At 42.1% G+C, this 19,302-nt stretch overlaps 2 protein-coding genes across 2 annotated transcripts in view; both read right to left on the minus strand.

Annotated features, from left to right (window-relative positions):
- On the minus strand, positions 1–13,362 carry LOC121507800. Its single transcript, XM_041784139.1, has 8 exons — positions 13,161–13,362; positions 12,511–12,744; positions 11,918–12,271; positions 9,394–9,618; positions 8,429–8,782; positions 7,979–8,206; positions 7,622–7,879; positions 1–89 (listed from the first exon to the last, which is right to left on the minus strand). The coding sequence occupies exons 1-8, from the start codon at positions 13,360–13,362 to the stop codon at positions 1–3; spliced, it is 1,944 nt and encodes a 647-aa protein (XP_041640073.1).
- The window catches only part of LOC121508409 (B-cell receptor CD22-like), a 22,006-nt gene continuing 15,937 nt past the window's right edge, over positions 13,234–19,302 (minus strand). The window contains exon 8 of the mRNA XM_041785251.1: positions 13,234–13,517. Coding sequence (XP_041641185.1) covers positions 13,499–13,517 — 19 coding nt within the window. The 3' untranslated portion in view covers positions 13,234–13,498. The remainder of the gene's footprint in view (positions 13,518–19,302) is intronic.

A 19,302-nucleotide genomic window follows, 5' to 3' on the forward strand; every position in this document is an offset into this window, starting at 1 on the left:
TTACCTGATCCACAACAAGACGGAAATGGACACAATAACCAGGAGGACAACAGTGACTAATCCAGCAACAATGGGTAATTTCACTCCAGCTGAAAATGAATGATCAGAAAGAAACAGTGACTTATGATGGATCAGAGTTTAAAACCTATTAATCACTCAAAGTAAACCATCCATATTCCAAAACACAAATTTGGTAGTGACATGCATACATTTAGTAGCAGCTTTTGAGCTTTCATATGCATCTACACAGGCGCCATTTTAGAGGGGGCCCAAAGAGATGAATCTGACTACTTTAATTGGCAGTGCCTGTCTGTCTGTCTGTCTGAATTTGCACACCCCACCATCGCTCCAATAGTCGTTGATACCTCTTTGAAAACGTCTTGGGTGTACTAGTTCAAAACTGGTGCCACGAACATTCATAAATATTTACAGATTTACTATAGAATCCCAATAAAATGCTGTATGAAGTCATCACTCAGTGTCTCCTGCTGTGTTGTTTATCTTGGAAGTCTGATGCTGGAGATGGGAATGACGTCACATCTGAGTCAAATGTGTTATTTGCTATGAGCATGTAAGAGTAAGAGGCAGAGCCAGAAAACAACAGGATAAATAAGCTTGGTTAATATCAGAGGTGGGAGAAAGTCATTGTTTTGCAAGTGTCAAGGAAGTCTCAAGTCTTTAATCCCAAGTCCAAGTCAAGTCTCAAGTAAAGACAAGACAAGTCAAGTCAAGTCCAAAGTCATAGGCTTGTAATTTTCGAGTCCTTACAAGTCATAAGCACTGTTTACCACATAAAAAGCCATTTTAACAATGTAACAATCTATTGAATTTGACAAATACAATGAATGCATTTTGAATTGTTTTATTTTTAAATAAAATAAGACCAGTGTGACAGAACTTAATCCCACAGAAAAAGAGTGCTGACATAGCATTCAGGATATAATCAGTGCTAAGTGGTGCAACAACAAATGAACTTCTGAAGATGTTGTACAGTCATTTTAACTCATAATGACAGAATAACGGTCACATTAGTTCAGCAGTACTCAACCTTATTCTACCCAGGAGCCACATTGTCCTAAAAATACTATTATGAGAGCCACAATCCAAAACCGGGCATCTACCCATAGTTGAAATATAACAGAATTGATGGATTATTGTGTTGTTAAATGGGATGCAACAAGCTACATAAAAATGTCTGTTTGGTGTCAGAAGAAAGGATATTTCACTGATAATAAGCATATGTTTTTATTTATGTAAGTTCCACCTGGACTAAAGTCCAGCTTCAGTGTTACTATTAAAAGGATTAAATCAAGACAGTGGTGAGATCTTATATATTATAATATATATTATAAATCTATCTACTGTTTGTTCTGTATAAAATCATGGTATTATTAATTGTTCCTTATGTGTTGGAGAGCATTCGGTGATGGATTTTTGCACTTTTATGTTCTACGTATATAAGAGCTCACCTAAAGGTCAGTTATTTGTTTACCATGTGCAACTATTTTTTACTGTGAAAAATATTTGACTGTTCCTTACATGTTGGCAGCCTTTGGTCATTCATTTTAAGCACCTTAATAACACAATTGCAGTGAAATGTAAATTATTATCAGCTCTGCTTTTTTTTTGCATCCGGTGAATGGCTGTGTAGTTTTATCGCTGTCTAATAAAAAATCTTGAAGGAATTACTGTTCTGGTGTCTTTACTTGATATTGGTACTAAAGCAAGACTCAAAAGATTTACTCAGGGACTTTACTCCTTTGAAACCTGAAGCATTTAAAGCAGTAAGAAAAAACAAATATTACTGTGGCTGCAAAATAAAAAAGTAAATCAACAGATATAGTTATTAAACAATAACCATGGTTATTTAACTGCATTGCGGATAATTTACCTTACTGTTTAATGTTTAATATTTGAAGACTTTATATTTAATAGGGTTGTTATTAAGGACTTTTACTTGTTTTGCTGCATTTTCAAAGTGTGCTATTTTTGACTAAAACAGAGGATCACCACTAAGAAATAGCTAGCCTAGTGAAAACGATAACTAATACTCATTTGCATCTCACCACTGTCTTAATTTAATCCTTTTAATAGTAACAGTGAAGCTAATTTTGGAGAATATGCATAATTTCTATGTTACATTATATATTATATTATATATTAGATAATATATATTTTGAGAGTGCATCTCTACTCTCTGGGCCAGATTTGAATCATTTTGTGCCAGGTTTAATGCCATAAGGAGGGTGTGTGTAGTTAATTATAATTGATAAATAAAGTCAACAAACTTTACATAGTTACACAATAAGTCAGTATTTTATTTCCATTCAAATAGATTAAGAATTAAAACACTTGTCTCTAAATATATGTATGTATTTGCATTAATCATCAAAGTTTATCCACTTAAAGATGCGCTGACAATCTGTCAATTAATTCTGGATCAATTCTTAGAAATTTAGTTTGCCTCGAGCTGGTTTTGAACCCACACCTGTCTGAAAAGCCTCCTGTTCACTGGTTTTGTCTTCTTCGGCTATCGGCGGCTGGCCTTCGCGTCAAAGTCCGTGACCCTGCCACTCGGCCATTCGATCAACATATCCATCAATACTGGAGTAATGTGATTTAGATGTTAACATTGGTCGGTGCCATTTAGCTCCGTGTAAGACCGACAATCTTTCTCTTCCCCTGTTATTTATATAACTATAAATGTTACAGACCACTCTATCGATCTTATTGCTGACATAACCCGGCTAATACAGCGTCATAATGGGGATTTCTGTTAAATACAACACAATGAGCGATGGCAATTCAACCACCGCTGTGATACCATTTTGTAGATAAGGAAGTCATTATTTTATTCACTCTTTCAATGAAAATATGAATAATAACAATAACAGTAAAATACGATAACATTTCTCCTTCCACACTGACGTTATATAGAGCCCTTACTAAGTCTTAACTGCTGCCTCCTGTGTGATACCGATGCGATGAGAAAGGCAGCCTTGCCTGTGAGCCTGCGCTGAGGGTAACAGACCCAACCCTTACGCTTACAGACCTAAGCACACGCTTACAGATCAGAGTACAAATCATGCGTGGCACAAGTGTTGCAAAAGTCACGTGTGTATGACGGCCAATTGAGAGGCAGATTCTGAACCAAAATGAACTAAGTCCACAATTACAAATTGGTCTACATATTTGCAGATTAGTGCATGCATTTGTGGATCTTTGTACAAATTTGCAAAACTTTGCACACATTTGCAAATATTTACATGGATTTGTGGATTTGTGCACGCATTTGCAGATCTGTTCACGCATTTGTGGATTTGTGCACAAATCTTAGTACGCATTTGCAAATACTTTTGCAACAATTATAGCTCCATATTTTGACAGTATTTATCATTAGTACATTTAAGATCAAATAAAACACCCATGTTTGGACAAGTTTTACTCAATTTAATATTATTTTAAAATTTCATCCGTGTGTGTTTGGCTCGTTGATGATGATGTGCATCGCAAAAGTCATCATCAAATATGAGTATGGGAGAGCATTGGCAGGAAGTGACTGAAGAAATGTGTTAAAACGATGGCATTAGAAGCTTCACCTTGAACACAAGACAGCACACCTCTATGAATGAACTTAATGAAGAGACGCGCTATCAGAGGACCTCCTCTGCGCTCTTTTACACACATTCCTCCGTCTTGGGCGCACCCGACAGTAATAATACACAAGTTTTCATTTGAATTGGGCAGTTAAAGTCTGTCTTCTTTGTGTGGACTTAGATTTATTGATATGACTTGTTGCAATGACTCTTTACTGTTGAGAGTTTTCACCTTTATAGAGGATTTCGGGAGGATTTTTTTTAAAGTAAGCCTTAAAGAGGCACAACTGGTCACTAAAGAGCTGCATGTGGCTTTAGATCCGTGGGTTGAGTATCACTGCGTTAGTGGAATACTTTGAATGGGGGCACATTTTACTCAACACTCTCAATGAAAATCTCAAGTATGTTCAAGTCATTGGACTAAAGTCTGAGTCAAGTCCTGAGTCGTTGATGTCAAAGTCCAAGTCGAATTGCAAGTCTTTGATGATATTGTCAAGTCGAGTCCAGAGTCATCAAAATTGTGACTCGAGTGTGACTCAAGTCCAAGTCGCGTGACTCGAGTCCACACCTCTGGTAAATATTACTTTGACATTGCTGTTACTAAGCCATAACCAGGAGTTAAATCAGTCTGAGACTCCCAGCTGCTTGTTTTATCCATGTGTGGTACTGTTATGTATGGGAAGGATGTGGTTGTTTCCTGAGGGTTTACTTCATTCAGAGAGGAAATTTAATCAGGGTGGTGCTTCAGTGAACATATCCATATCGACTTCAATTAAATGTGTCTGTTACTCTGGATATTTAACATGGACTGTCAGGATCTGTGTGGGGTGTGGGTAGGATGTCACACACCTGTTGCAGGTATGGTAGGAGTGGATGATAATGGTCAGAAATCAGGCAGGAGAGGAATTAAGAAGAGAGTCCTGAGACGGTCTCAGAGTTAAAACTGGACATAAACATAAGTCAACAATAATAAATAAATTAGTAATGAATTAAAACAGTCAATAAAACTGTTTCTAGGCTGGCAGACAGAAATCAATCAGACCAAACATGCAGGTGTGAAAAGATGGGTTTTGAGCCAGGATTTGGAAACTGAACTGAGTGTGGAATAATTTAAACCAGTGCAGGTGTGTTTGTGGTTTGAATGGAGGCCAGTCTGTAGAGGAAGATGTGATGGGAAATGGTGTCAAAGGTCACACTCAGATAAGGAAGGATGAGAATTGTTAACAGTAAAAGTCCACCACCATGAGGAGATCATTAGTGATTTCAGCCACGGCTTTTTCTGAGCTATGGAGGGAAACCAGACTGGAGTTGTTCATAGAGGTTATTCTAAGATAAGAGAGTGTAATGCTGAGATGCAACTGATTATTCAAAGATTTTGGAAAGACAGGAAGGTTGGAAATAGGACTAAAGTTAATAAAATTTCTGGGTGTGAGCCAGAAGAATGGGAGTAAATGCAGCTGATTGAAAATATGAAGAAACAACACCAGAGGTAAGTGAGTGAATGATGTCAAAGAGATGAGTTAACATGTAGGTAGCTTTTTACTGTCAGTCTGTATGTGAATCTACAATGAACAGCTCCTATTTTGTTCTTGGCCTCACAGTAAAAAATCCCAATGTTCTTAAAGAAGTCGTCAGCAGGCGCCTCCGCCCTCTGTCTATGTGCAGTTTGAGCTAAAGCACTCAATGCATGATCTTTGTGGCCTCAATAGCTTTAAACTCTTTTAAAACCACTTTACAACGTTTAATTTCTCCTAAAAGCAGAGATTTCCAGGTTAAGGAGCTACCAGCACCCAGCACCTCATCTCTCGAGTGTCTAATCATCTCTGTCACTGGATCAGCGCTGCTTCAGATCGTCCTCATCTACCGGCCTCCCAAAGCAACTACCACCTTCCTGTCCGACCTGTCTGAGCTCCTCACCTGTTTGCTCCAGGTCTTCTTCCACACTTCTCTTTGGGGACTTCAATATCCATGTTGACTCCACCAGCTGCACACTCACCTCTGAATTTCTATCACTACTGGACTGCTTCAATCAATCAATCATCATCCCCCAGCCAACTTCGACCGCTGCACTAGGCACCTGCAATTTTTCCAGGATAAAGGTGCCTCCATCCAGCAGGAACTTTCATCTGGACCTCCACCTCAGGATTTCACCTCACACCAGGACACCACTCCTCCGCCTCACTGCCATCTTTCCTGCTTCACACCCGTGGACACTCTCCAAGTGACTGAATGGGTCAAGAAGGCCAAGGCATCCACCTGCTCTCTGGACCCCATGCCCACACCACTGGTGAAAGCATCTCTGTCTGTTCTGTGCCCCATCATGGTAGACATCATTAACTCCTCATTATCATCTGGAATTGTCCCCTCATCCTTCAAAACCGCCTCAGTAACCCCCATCATCAAGAAGCCTGGGTCAGACCCGGAGAACCTCTCCAACTATCGACCGATCTCCAACCTTCCCTTCATCAGCAAAATTCTTGAAAAAGCAGTCGCTGCCCAACTCCAGCAACACATGTCCAACCGTGAGCTCCATGAACCTCTTCAATCAGGATTTCGCACTCACCACAGCACTGAGACCGCCCTCATCAAAATAACCAATGGCCTTCTCACAGCTTCAGATTCTGGACACATCAGCCTCCTCATTCTCCTCGACCTAACCGCTGCCTTCGACACAATATCCCACACCATCCTCCTCGACCGCCTGTCTCACCATCTTGGCATCACTGGTACAGCTCTCTCCTGGTTTCACTCATATCTCTCACAAAGAAAACAGTTTGTTACCATCAGCACCTCTCACTCATCCCCAGCTCCAGTTAACCAGGGCGTGCCTCAAGGCTCTGTTCTTGGACCTCTCCTCTTCACCATCTACATGCTACCCCTTGGACAGATTATTCACAAACAGCTTCCACTCTTATGCAGATGACACCCAACTCTATCTCAGCACCAAACCATCCACTCAGCTCCCTCCCCACTCCCTGGTAAACTGCCTCCATGACATCAAAGCCTGGATGACCTCTAACCAACTCAAACTCAACAGCAATAAAACAGAGCTCATGGTTGTGGCCCCCAAAGCGCTGCTGCAGAAGGTTGGAGATCTCATGCTCGATGTGGACGGGACCTCCATCTGTCCGTCCTCCGAGGTCCGAAACCTGGGCGTCATCCTGGACTCCACCTTCTCCTTCCAGTCCCACATAAAATCTGTCACCAAATCCGCCTTCTATCATCTCAAGAACATCTCCAGACTCCAACCATCACTCCCTGATTCTGTGGCTGAAACATTCATTCATGCTTTCATAACCTCCCGCCTCGACTACTGTAATGGAGTCCTGTTTGGAGTACCCAGCAAAACCCTGGACAGTCTCCAGTACGTCCAAAACTCTGCAGCTAGAGTTCTCACCCGTACCAGGCCTCGGCAACACATCACTCCGACCCTCATCCACCTCCACTGGCTCCCTATCAAGTCCCGCATTAACTACAAAGTCCTCCTCCTCACATACAAATCTCTCCATGCCCTGGCTCCTCGGTACCTTTCTGATCTCCTCCATCCATACACACCATCCCGCAACCTTCAGTCTTCAGACACCGGCCTACTTTCCATACCCAAAACCAAACTCCGAACCTATGGAGACAGAGCATTCAGTGCTGCAGCTCCCACCCTCTGGAATACTCTTCCAGCAGACATCTGTAGCGCTCCATCTCTGGACATTTTCAAAAAATGTCTCAAGCACCACCTGTTCACCACAGCCTACAGTCTTCACTAAACCACCCCTTATACCCACCCTTCCCCTCACATAGTTTGTCTATGTCTATGTGTTCTTATAAAGCGTCCTTGGGTTTCTTGAAAGGCGCTATAGAAATTCAAGATATTATTATTATTATTATTAGATAAGAGAGGATTTTAACTGTGAAATGCTTGCTACAATGATTTAAGTAATGTTTTTATAAATTCAAGTAACATGGATGCTCACTCTTGTGTTGAAACATTACATTTCTATTTTGTTGTTCGTTGTTCTCATTCCACTCACATTGGACATGGATAAAGACGGGTTTAGATTCTCTCCTCCCCAGCTGGTTCTCAGCTGCACACTGATACTCTGCAGAGTCAGAGGACTGGATGGAGCTGAAGACAAGCTGTGCTCCCTCACTGGACAGGGTTTGGTTCTTCCTGTACCAGGTGTATTTAGCTGTTCTGTTAGCATCACTGCTACAGGTCAGAGTGACTGAACTGCCCTCTGTTATTTCATCCACAGGACTCACCCACACAGAGGGAGTCTTCAGAGCATCTGGAGGAGAATAAACATCTGTTAAATATGCTGAGTAGAAAATATCAGAGAACATTGTGTTTGAGATCTTGATGAGCCACAGGAGTGATGTCTACTCACACACAGAGGGTGAGGCGTAATTTTCAAGTCCTTTTGAAGCACAAGACATAAAGTCTCCTGGATAAAGCCGATCTCTATGAGAAGAGTTTTCAGCACTCTGGATTTTCTGTCCGTTCTTGAACCAGGTATAAGAAATCCCACCAGCAGGACTACAGCTGCTGTGACACCTCAGCTCTGCCTCAGTATAATCCTGGTGGACTGTTACACTGATCACCTTCACCTGGAGAGCTGGACATGTGAGAAAAACCCAGAAATGTCAGAAAGTAACAACAATAGAATGCTGTTATTTTAACCTTACAGTTAACAGGATCATAAATCAAGACATCAACAACAAAAATGAAACAATATCATTAAAGAATTTATCATCAGAGTTATGTGTTGTGTTGAAGTTATGAACATAGAAGACATAATTTTTCTAACTGTGCTGCTGTGAGTCTGATCTGTGTTTACCTGTGACAGTCAGAGTTGTACCAGCGAAGCTGTTCCCCCATTCAAAGCCTGCTGTTTTAAACTTGAAGTGATACTGAGCAGAGTCTCTCTCTCTCAGCTCAGAGATCCTCAGAGACGACTGTCCACTCCAGCTTTCAGAGATCTGGACACGATCTGCATACTGGGGGTCTTTACTGAGGTCTTCAGGCTCTGTGCCTCTCTTCCACTGATGACTACAATCAGGACTGAACCAAAACTTTGATTGAAGACTCCCATTGCTGGTGTAGGTGCATGAAATGTTCACTGATGAGCCTTTAAGGGTACAGATGTTTCTGACATTGTATGTCACTCTGTTGCAGGCTTCACCACGGACACCTAGAATAGAAGTAACATGGTAGTGAGTCTGAGTTAAAAATCTGAACTGGTTAATGCACAAACAGCTTTTTTCTTGTGTTTTTGAAGCTCAGACGGAAATTTGAAGTGTTCAGAGTCTTTAGATATTTCCACTTAATTAGGAGCATCTACAGCATATTTGGTAATCACTGGTGAATTTAAGATTTCATGATTATTTTTCATTCTTTGGTCCATTTTAGCTATATCTTCTCTGCCACGATGCTTAACTGTTCAGACTGTTGTCTTTTTTGTTGGTTAAAAAACTGAAACATCTTTCACCATTTGTTTTTGTTGTTTTTCTATTACACAAAGTCTACTTTTGTCTCTTTGTAGTGAAAACAGTCGTGTAAATAATATCTAGGCTTTGATCCTTTTGTTAAATACATGAAGATGATTCACAGACTAAGCAAAAGTCTAATTTCCTTTTCAGGAGAGTAATCCAGGCTTTGATGATACTGAGTTTAACAAATTACAGAATTTTAACATGCAGTTTTTACATTTTCATGGGACGGCAGCAGTATGTTGTATTTTTGTGGCTGATTTGTAAGCAGTCAAAGCGGAAAACAATCAACTTATGAAAATATCAAACCTACAGACTGAAGGTGATGGGAAATCTTCATATCCTTTTACAGCACAGGCGACACTGTCTGAATGGTGAAAGTATCCAGAAACAGAGGATGTTCCCTCCTGAACTCTCTCTCCATTTCTGTACCAGATGTAGAGATGATGAGGAGCTGGACTGCAGGTACTGAGACACTTCAGCACTGCAGAGTAATATGGCCTGACCCATTTTACACTGCTCACCTGCACCTGTAGAGCTGGGTAAGTGGAAGAAACAATAATGTGTGTTAGTACGTTTACATGCACAGCTGAGTTAAGCTCCAGTTATAGACCAGTTAACTGGACTACTACCTGTGTCTACATACAAGCACCAGGGGGAAATCAATTCAGTGGTAGAATAATCTACACCTCCTCAATACTAGGTGGTAGCATGCCCTGTTTTAGCTTGGTGCTGTTGAGCCTTCTTACTGCTAACCTTGCTTATGAACATGTGAAAACACTGAGATCTATGTGTGACTGAGTTTTGGATTTAGACCAGCACAAAGTTGTTCACCTCTTTTCTGGCTTGGTTTAAATTGGGCAGGGGAAATCTAGGGACCCACTATGTCACCAGTCCCTGTGGGGAATTACCCCACCTCCCTAATGCCACAGTGATGTAAAATCACTGAGCAGTTCATCTCAGTACACTCTGTCTATAGCTGATGTCACTGCCTTTATTGAAAGTTAATAGCTAGTTCCATGCTGTGTTTTTGTTCAATGTGAGCTAAATATCCCACATCTATCAGCCACAGTGGTCTACAGGTCATTAAAAGTATCATAACAGAGAGATTTCTGCCAGAGAAAAGTAAATTTAGCCCTCAACTTCTTTCTCGCTGCTCTCAAACAGAGCAATGCAGCTGTGTTCTAGCCAGAGATTACCATGAGGTCAAGGGACTGGCTAATTTCTGGAGACCCTGTCTATTTTTGCACTTGAACCAGATGCAGCAGAAACAAACATCTTACTGCTGAAGGTGTGTTTTAATCCATATTTCACTTGTCTTTAATCCTGGATGATAAAAAGAAGCAAACAATGGCTTTGTCTCTCTCTCAGCTTTCCAATGCTAACCTTTAGTAAAGTATCTGATGATACACATGTTCTTTTCCTACCAAGTCTGTCACAGTAAAAGTCTCATTTTATTTTGAAGAGCATAATCAGCGAATGAGAGCGTTGTATTTCTCGTGAGTGGGTGTGGCTTTGACACATCCAACACACACCATCCTCAAGCAGATTTACTGCCTCATTTTCCATGATTTTGAAGCTTAATTTTACAAAGTTAGAGATGTTGTATCTGTCTAAAACTTGGCCTGGTGGTTCATAACACAGTGGCCTGTCATACAAAATGAGGTTTCAGTTTGAGAGAGAGAGGGGAGGGCAGCGGTGAGCAAGCAAGGTGGAAGCAGCGAAAACTGTTTTAAATCATCAATCAGCAATTTAAATGATTTTGGCTTAAACAAAATTTTGCATAAAATCAAACCTGTTCCAAAAATGACCAAAAATGACAATTACGGCGTTAGTGTGCAGACACGATTAGAGCAACATGAAACGGACTCATTGTGCAAAGGCTTACTCTGCATGCCACCCTCTGTGACTGAGACACCTACAGTAGCCTCTCAGTGCTGTCAGCAAGGAGACCAATGCAATATCACTAATGTTGAGGCCAGTGAGAAAGCCACTGGTACAAGATTTTTAATAGATTAACTAATCTCCTTGATAGTCCATGTGTGCAAAATGGAAAAGGTCTGTGCATTTGTCTCTCTGTGTGTGCACTGAAATGCAGGCTTATCCTCATCTTTGCAGTCCGTCAAAATGACGGACAGCCTTCAAAATTCTCCATCATCCTTAAAAAAAAATCTGTCAAGACGGAGAATATTCAGTTAAAACGACCTCTGGTTGATACCCACCTGCAGGTTCTGAGGACAGAGTTTGTGGTAACAATAAATTCTGGTTAGTAATGCAGCTAGCACCACCTCCACCTTCACTGTGCAGCAAACTGAGCTCTGTTTCTGACATGCTCATTGTTCTCAGAAAACCTACACCCAGCAGAGTAAGCAAACTAAACATCCCATTGCTAAGGGTACTGTCCACCAGCTAAGGACTTCAAATAACCTGACAGCACTAGCAGCAGGATCCCAGATGCTGCAGCTAACATGAGCTGCTTGATTTTTTTTTTTTTGATTTTTCCTAGATTGTTTTCCATTTGCAGCCTGCATCTACCACTGCATTTGTTTCAGACTTTTTTATCGATTATTATTAGTTTCACTTGTCAACCACCATCAAATTAGCTGTATCCACTTCTTTCAATGGTTTCCGTCTGTGGGTTCAACCGACAGTTGCAGTTACCTAATAATACCAAACCTTGAATAGAAGAGAAAAATAAACTATAAATTGGAGATTTAAGAACCATTGCCACGTTTTTTTTAATTCAGTAGGCAAATCTAAGCTGTTTTCTTTAACATCAGAGAAATCAGTGCAAGTAAACACAACTCTGTGTCGTAGCACGTCATGGTGAGGAGTACCTGTGACAGTCAGAGACGTAGCAGGTAAATCATTGTGCCATTGAAGTCTTTGTGTCTTGAACTTGAAGTGATACTGGGCTGAATCGCTTTGTTTCAGGTCAGAGATCCTCAGAGTGGAGTGCCCTCCCTCTTTCTCCAAGACCTGAGCTCGACCTGCATACGGGGGGTCTTCTCTTAGGTCCTCAGGAGTTGAGGGGAACCGCCAGGACTGACTACGATGAGGGGTGAACCAGAATTTTGAAGTCACTGATCCGTATTTTTTGTAAGTACAAGAAATGTCCACTGTTGAGCCTTCAAAGGCGCAGATGCTTCTGTTGGTGTATGTCACTCTGCTGCAGTTTTCCCCTTCAACACCTGGAAGATAAAAGTTTTTTAAACAGAACTTTATTAACTAGAAGTTTCACGGTTACAGAGCAGATTATATTGATCATTTGGAGTTAAATGCTAAAAAAAAGATGGTGTTGAAGTGAGAGATGTAAGATGAGGTAATGCTTGGTAATTCAAGCAAGATTACCAACAGTCCCTTGGTGTTGTAATAAACTTAATTTGCCACTAGATGGCACTCTGTTAAAGATAATTGTGGTGAAACTCACACACTGAAGGAGAAGGAGAACCCTCGAAACCTTTCAGGGCGCAGGTGTAACTGTCAGCAGGAAACAAGTAGCCTGAAAGTCTGAAAGATGTTTCTGTGAGAATCCTGCGTCCATTAATGTACCAAATGTAGGAAGGACGATCAGGAAGTAAACATCTGCTGTGACAGTTCAGCTCTCTCCAGGTTACACCATGGGGGATTGTTGTATTAATCACCTTCACATGTAAATCTGGATCTGTAACAAAAAGGACACAAAGGAACGACCAAAATAGTTGCTGAAGTATTGAACGAGTCAGCATATCTTTTGGTCATTGGATATTGTTTTTTCAAATGAAAATTAGAATCTAAAAAATGAGTTGCAATTTCCATTTTAATTTCAAACATCTTTAGTTTATCCGGGGCTTGGTTGTGGTGTCAGCAAGTCAACTCAGACATCCCTCACCCTGGCGACATTTTCCAACTCCTCCTGGAGGATTCCTTATAAATGAGTATCCAATGACCTTGTCCCCTTTAACCTTTATTAGTTTTTACACTGCTGCAGCCTAACACTCAGCTTTATACATCTTTATAGTATCAATAACAAAAAAACAGAAGCAGTCTAAAGAGCAGACATTTAGTGGAACAAAAAGAAAACTTAATGAAAATTGTTACCTGTGACTGACAGAGTGACTCCAGGTGAACCAGTAACTCCTCCCTCTGGTTGGTTTGTCATCAGCATGAATCTGTACTCAGCTGAGTCGCTCTGTCTGACATTGGTGATCCTCAGGGTGCAGCTGTTATCATAACAGTGATACTCCACACGACCTCTGTAATCTGGGTCATTTCTCAGATCCAAAGAGTCGATTCCATTCATTTTCACAAACCAGAAAGATCTCCAAACTACGGTGTCATGCTCATTCCCTCTGGATGGATATGTGTAAGAACATGGTATGTCCACTGTTGATCCTTCCACAGCACAGATCTGAGAGGAAGAGTAAGTCACTCTCCAGTCACTCTGAGCCTGTACCACTGCAACACAGAGAAAAGTAGACTTTTTTTAATCAGAACTACAATTTTACTTGCAGAGGCACCGTATACATGAAAAGCTCAGGGAGAAAAGAACTCAGGAATGCCCACGCTGTCTTACAGCCACAGGATGCATAACACATGGATAGCCTATGGATGCAGGGCTGAGAGTGAAGTGATAATGTGGAAAACTATGTGATGAAAAGACAACCATGAACACTTTTGCGCATCATTTTCTTTTCTTTTTTTTTCAAAGTACATAAGCACTGGAGAATAATCTATGTTTGACAGAAGTACATCTTCCTCCAGAAAAAAAATGTGAGCACTAAATATTTTATTTCACACATATTGGCTCAATTGTACACTTTATTGAATATTTTTGAAGCATTTCAATTTTTGTTTTTTACCCAGAAAGCCTCTGTGTATTGCACTTCTTTGCGATGCAAACTTTGCCTATAGCTACATGCTCTTCCTCCTCAGAATATCCAAATAGCTGTTTGGGTCTGTAGGTTTAATAATAATAATAATACATTTTACTTAAGGGCGCCTTTCATGACACTCAAGGTCACCTTACAAAAGTACAAAGAAGTGCATCAAAACAGGCATAAAAACAGGAATAAAAACAAACAGTAATACAATAGACAATGCAAAAGATCAGAGGGAGTAGGAGAGTTTGAACAGATGGGTTTTGAGTCTACTTTTAAAGAGGAGTAGGGAGTCAGTGTTGCGAAGGTCAGGGGGGAGTGAGTTCCATAACTGGGGAGCCGAGCAGCTGAATGCTCGGCCCCCATGGTGACGAGGCGAGCAGAGGGGACGGAGAGATGGACAGAGGAGGAGGATCAGAGGGTAAGGGTAGGTATAGAAATGTTAATGAGGTCAGAGAGGTATGGAGGGGCAAGGTTGTGGATGGCTTTGTAAGTGTGGAGCAGGATTTTGTATTGAATGCGGTATGTGATGGGGAGCCAGTGGAGCTGCTGCAGGATGGGTGTGATGTGATGAGTGGATGGTGTCCTAGAAATGATACGAGCTGCTGAGTTCTGAACCAGTTGAAGTTTATGGAGGATTTTCTGGGGGACACCAAACAGAAGGGAGTAATCAATAGTCGAGTCGGGAGGTGACTAAACTATGGACCAGAATGACTGTGGTGTGAGGGGGGAGGGAGGGGCGGAGACGGTTGATATTTCGGAGGTGGAAGTAGGCTGACTGGATTACGTTGTTGATGTGTGATGTGAAGGAGAGTGTGCTGTCCAGGATGACACCCAGACTCTTTACCTGAGGGGAGGGGGAGATGGAGGAGTGGTCAAATGGAATAGTGAAACTGTTAGATTTGTTGAGAGTGGATCTGGTGCCAATTAATAACATTTCTGTTTTATCGCTGTTTAATTTGAGGAAATTGAGTGTGAACCAGGACTTTATTTCAAGGAGACAGTTGGTGAGGGAGGAAGGTGGGAGGGTGGAGTCAGGTTTAGTGGATATGTAGAGCTGGATGTCATCCGCGTAGCAGTGGAAGTGAATGTTATATTTTCGGAGGATGTGGCCAAGTGGGAGGATGTAGATGATGAAGAGCAGGGGCCCCAGGACTGAGCCCTGGGGCACATCTGTGGTGGCTGGGAGTGGGTAGGAAGTGAATGATTTGAGCTGAATGAACTGAGTGCGGCCAGAGAGATAGGGTTTAAACCAGGTGAGGGGTGTCTGTGTGATGCCGATAGTGAGAAGTCTGTCCAGAAGGATGGTGTGGGAGATGGTGTTAAAGGCCGTACTTAGATCAAGCAGGATGAGTATGGATAGTAGACCAGAATCAGCAGCTAAAAGGAGATCGTTGCTTATTTTCAGTAAAGCAGTTTTGGTAGAGTGAAGGGGACGGAAACCAGATTGAAATTGTTCATACAGATTATTGTGAGACAGATGAAAATGAAGTTGAGAGGCGACAGTTTTTTCAAGAATTTTGGAGAGAAATGGAAGATTGGAAATAGGACGAAAGTTATTGAGGTCATTGGGGTCAGCACCAAGTTTCTTGAGTGTGGGAGTGATAGCAGCGGTTTTAAGGGGTGAGGGGACAATTCCAGTGGTGAGGGAAGAGTGGGTTATGAGTGTGATGAGAGGGGCCAGAGAAGGAGCAGCAGCTTTGACAAGGACAGTAGGAAGGGGGTCCAGTTGGCAGGTGGAGGTTTTTGATTTTTTGATAATATCAGAGATTTCAGAGACAGAGGGTAGAGTGAATACTGAGAGAGATTGAGAAGGAGGAACAACAGGAAGAAAGGAGGGTGTATTAGTAGGTACGGTAGGAATAAGTTGCTGATGGATGTTAGTGATTTTGTCTGAAAAGAAGGAAATGAGGTTATTACAGGAAGCAGTTGAGTACATGTGTGGAGGAAGTGAATCAGGGGGCTGAGTGATATTTCTGAGTAAGGAGAATAAAGTCTTGGAGTCTCCTTCATTACGGTTGATCAGACTGGAGTCGGTGGATTTGGCTTGGGAAATACAATTTTTATAGTGGGAGAGATGGTTGATATACATGTCCTTATGAGTGGTGAGACCAGTTTTCCTGCAGAGACGTTCTAGTTGGCGACCTTTGGCTTTAAGCTGTTGGAGAGTGGGGGTGAACCATGGTGAGGGGCGGGTGAAGGTGACAGATCTGGTTTTGAGAAGGGCCAGGTTATCAAGGAGACTTTGAAGGCTGTTGTTGTAGTGGGAGACCAGATTGTCCGGGGTGGAAAAACAATCGGCACTGGGGAGGCAGTCGATACCGGAAGTGAGAGTGTCGATTTGAATGTTTTTAATATTCCGGAAGGAGATGGTGCGTGGGGGAATTGTCCTGGAGAGTTTGAGGCCCCGTTCACACGGAGACGAAAATGCTATACTGCCGTTTCGTTTTGGAAAAGGAAATATCCGCGTAAACACGGAACCACTGCAATGACTGAAAACGCTGTAGTACATATGCCAAGCCTATATGTAGCGCTGTAACGCTGCCACGGAAATGCACCAGAGTAGAAGAAGAATATCACAGAAAACTAACACAAACTTCCATTTAGTTGCCCTTCTGGTTGTTCTCCACGTTGGATTTAAGAACATATGGTGTATGCGTTTCGTGGTGGTGGTAAAGGAGCATTAGATTTTTCTGTAAAAGCCACAACAAGCTCTGCAGCTTCTGCAGCACGAACACAACCGTGTAGTCTGCTATTATTGTTTTGGCCTAACCCGCGCAGGTGCCTTAAGGGCGCTACGCTGTGTGTGACGTAATCGTTTCAAGAAAGATGCGGATAACAGTCCACACGGAGACGAAACGGTATTCGTTTACGGATTATGCACTCTGGGACCCGGTTTCAAAAAGTATTGTTTACAGTCGCCCGAAACGCCGTTTCCGTGTGGATGAAACGCCGATCCGACAAAAGACTTTTGCATATACACCTGAATTCATTTCCGTGTGAACAGGGCCTGAGGCTTACACTGAAGGAAAGCAGCGTGTGATCAGAGAAGGGGAGGGCATCTGCCTTACAATCAGCAGGAGAAGACCAGAGCAGCATATTAAGTCCAAGGTATGTCCTTTGGAGTGTGTTGGGAAAGTAGCGTATTGCTGCAAACCAGAACTGTCCAGACAGGATGTAAAGTCGTGGGTAATGGGATTATTACTGTTGTCCATGTGGATATTGAAGTCTCCCAGCAGAATTACATTTGAAGACACTGTGGTAAGATGGGTGAGAAATGCAGAGAATTCAGTTTAAAAATCCTTGCTGGGCTTAGGAGGCCGATATACTGTGGCAATGATTGGGGGAACAGGTCCAGAAAGCTGTGAGACAATGCATTCAAATGAGTTTGGAGCTGGAAGAGAGACGGCGAGACTTTCCAAATCTCACGATAAATCATCGCAAGACCTCCTCCCCGGCCAGAGTCACGAGGTTAACAGACATAAACAAACCCGGGAGGAGCGGAATCATTCAGGGACATGTAGTCATTGGGCTGTTGCCATGTCTCAGAAAGACATAAAAAGTCAAACTTACGGTCGGCGAGGAGATCCTGGACGAGATGTCCTTTACCCTTTATATCATTGTTTTTTATTTCATTGTTTTTTCATTGGGCTAGGTTTTTATATTACATCCAATTTTTCTTTTTCTTTTTATTCTTATATCTAGTCTGTTAGACTTGTTGCTGGTGTATTCTTTTATTCTTTTTTATCGATGATTATTGTCTTTTTATTGTGTTTTTCACTGATGAACTTTGATGTTTTGTAAAGCACTTTGTAACTTGGTTTTGGTAAGTGCTATATAAATAAACATTATTATTATTATTATTATTATTATTACCCGTAAGGGAGCGTATGTTAAGCAGACCGAAGCTGACGCTGGCGTTGCCATGGTTACAAGCAGTGATAGCCAGGTTAGCAAGCCTGGCTAGCACACTGGAGTCAACAACCCGGTCGGTGTTACGAGGAGGACGCCGAGATGTGGACCAGATGGACTTGATCTGTCCCGGGCTGTCCGAGTGGAACGACCGACGGGACCCTCGGTGGAAATACCTCCGGCGAAGAGGGACAGCAATGTCCGGCGGGAGGTGCAGCACAGCCCGCGAGAGCCCTGTCGCGTGGAAGCGGAGACGGAGCAGCTCAGCCACAGAGTACTGGATTCCTGTCACGGGTTGCTAGATGAAAGTGAGGAGAAACCAGAGGATCCCGGACCAAAGGCAGGAGTTAATACCCAGCATTGTAAGCGGAACAGGCAGCGGTACGTCAAGGTAAGCCAGTCAGGTGTTGCAGAAGCCGGTATCTGTCGATGAACGTAAGCAGTGACAGCTCATCAAAATTAAAAAGAATAAATAAACTCCACACTCAAGAACACTCAGGATCAATTGCATAGTCCATGTAACGACAAAATATCATTAAAGCGTTAAAAACGCTAGAAAGGTCTCCCCAAGGCGAGCAGCGGCAGCCAGACGTGCCAGCGTTCACTCCTGGAAGTCAGCAAGCCAAGGTTTCTACAGAGACAACAGCAAACTTAACTGAAACTAGTTATTTCAGCTCAGTTTTTCACTTCAACAGCTGACACAATGTTTTCATAAAGTTTTCATAAATGCTGTTGCATTTGTCTGAGACATCACAGGCTGAACATGTGTGAAATGACCCCCTGAGCCAGCAGCCTCTCTGCGGAAAACTGTTGGTTATAACACAGCATCGCCCCCACATTGGCATCATTTCACAATTACACTTTCATTCTGATGAAGCTGCAAGTGTCACCCTCAACATTGCACTAACATGTTGTTGGAGTGCACGGACAGCAGCTTTTCAACTTGTCAAACAACACCTTCTCACCACAGCTGACAAACCGTAGCTTCTTTTAGAACTCGCTGCAGAATCGAGCTCAGACACATGAGTGTGTGGCACAAACTGCTAAAATACTTTCCTCCACTGCTCTCCAAGGCCTCTGACAGGTTGATCACAGGCAAACTGTGGTAGGAAACACTGTGTTAGAAGGAGAAACATCCGTGCACCAGCTCGCTTTTCTCCCTCTCCTCACACATGGACAGCACATGCATTAGAGCTGGAGCAGAGGTGGTTCTCTAACTACACAGTGTTTCCCTCAAAGCTCTATAACTGTACAACATCTGAGTATTTTCCTCTTCTACATAACATCGCCCTCAAAATGGATTCAAAACACAAATTAGGTTAGATGGGACATTTTCCAGGTGATGTCAGCCAGCCCTAAAAAAATGATGTAAATATAGAGACGAGTGTATTTCTTTTTCTCTCCCTCTATTTCTCCTCTATATTAGCAAAATGTGAAAATGTGATAACCAA

This window comes from Cheilinus undulatus, linkage group 4 (genome assembly GCF_018320785.1).
Source record: "Cheilinus undulatus linkage group 4, ASM1832078v1, whole genome shotgun sequence".
NCBI lineage: Eukaryota > Metazoa > Chordata > Actinopteri > Labriformes > Labridae > Cheilinus > Cheilinus undulatus.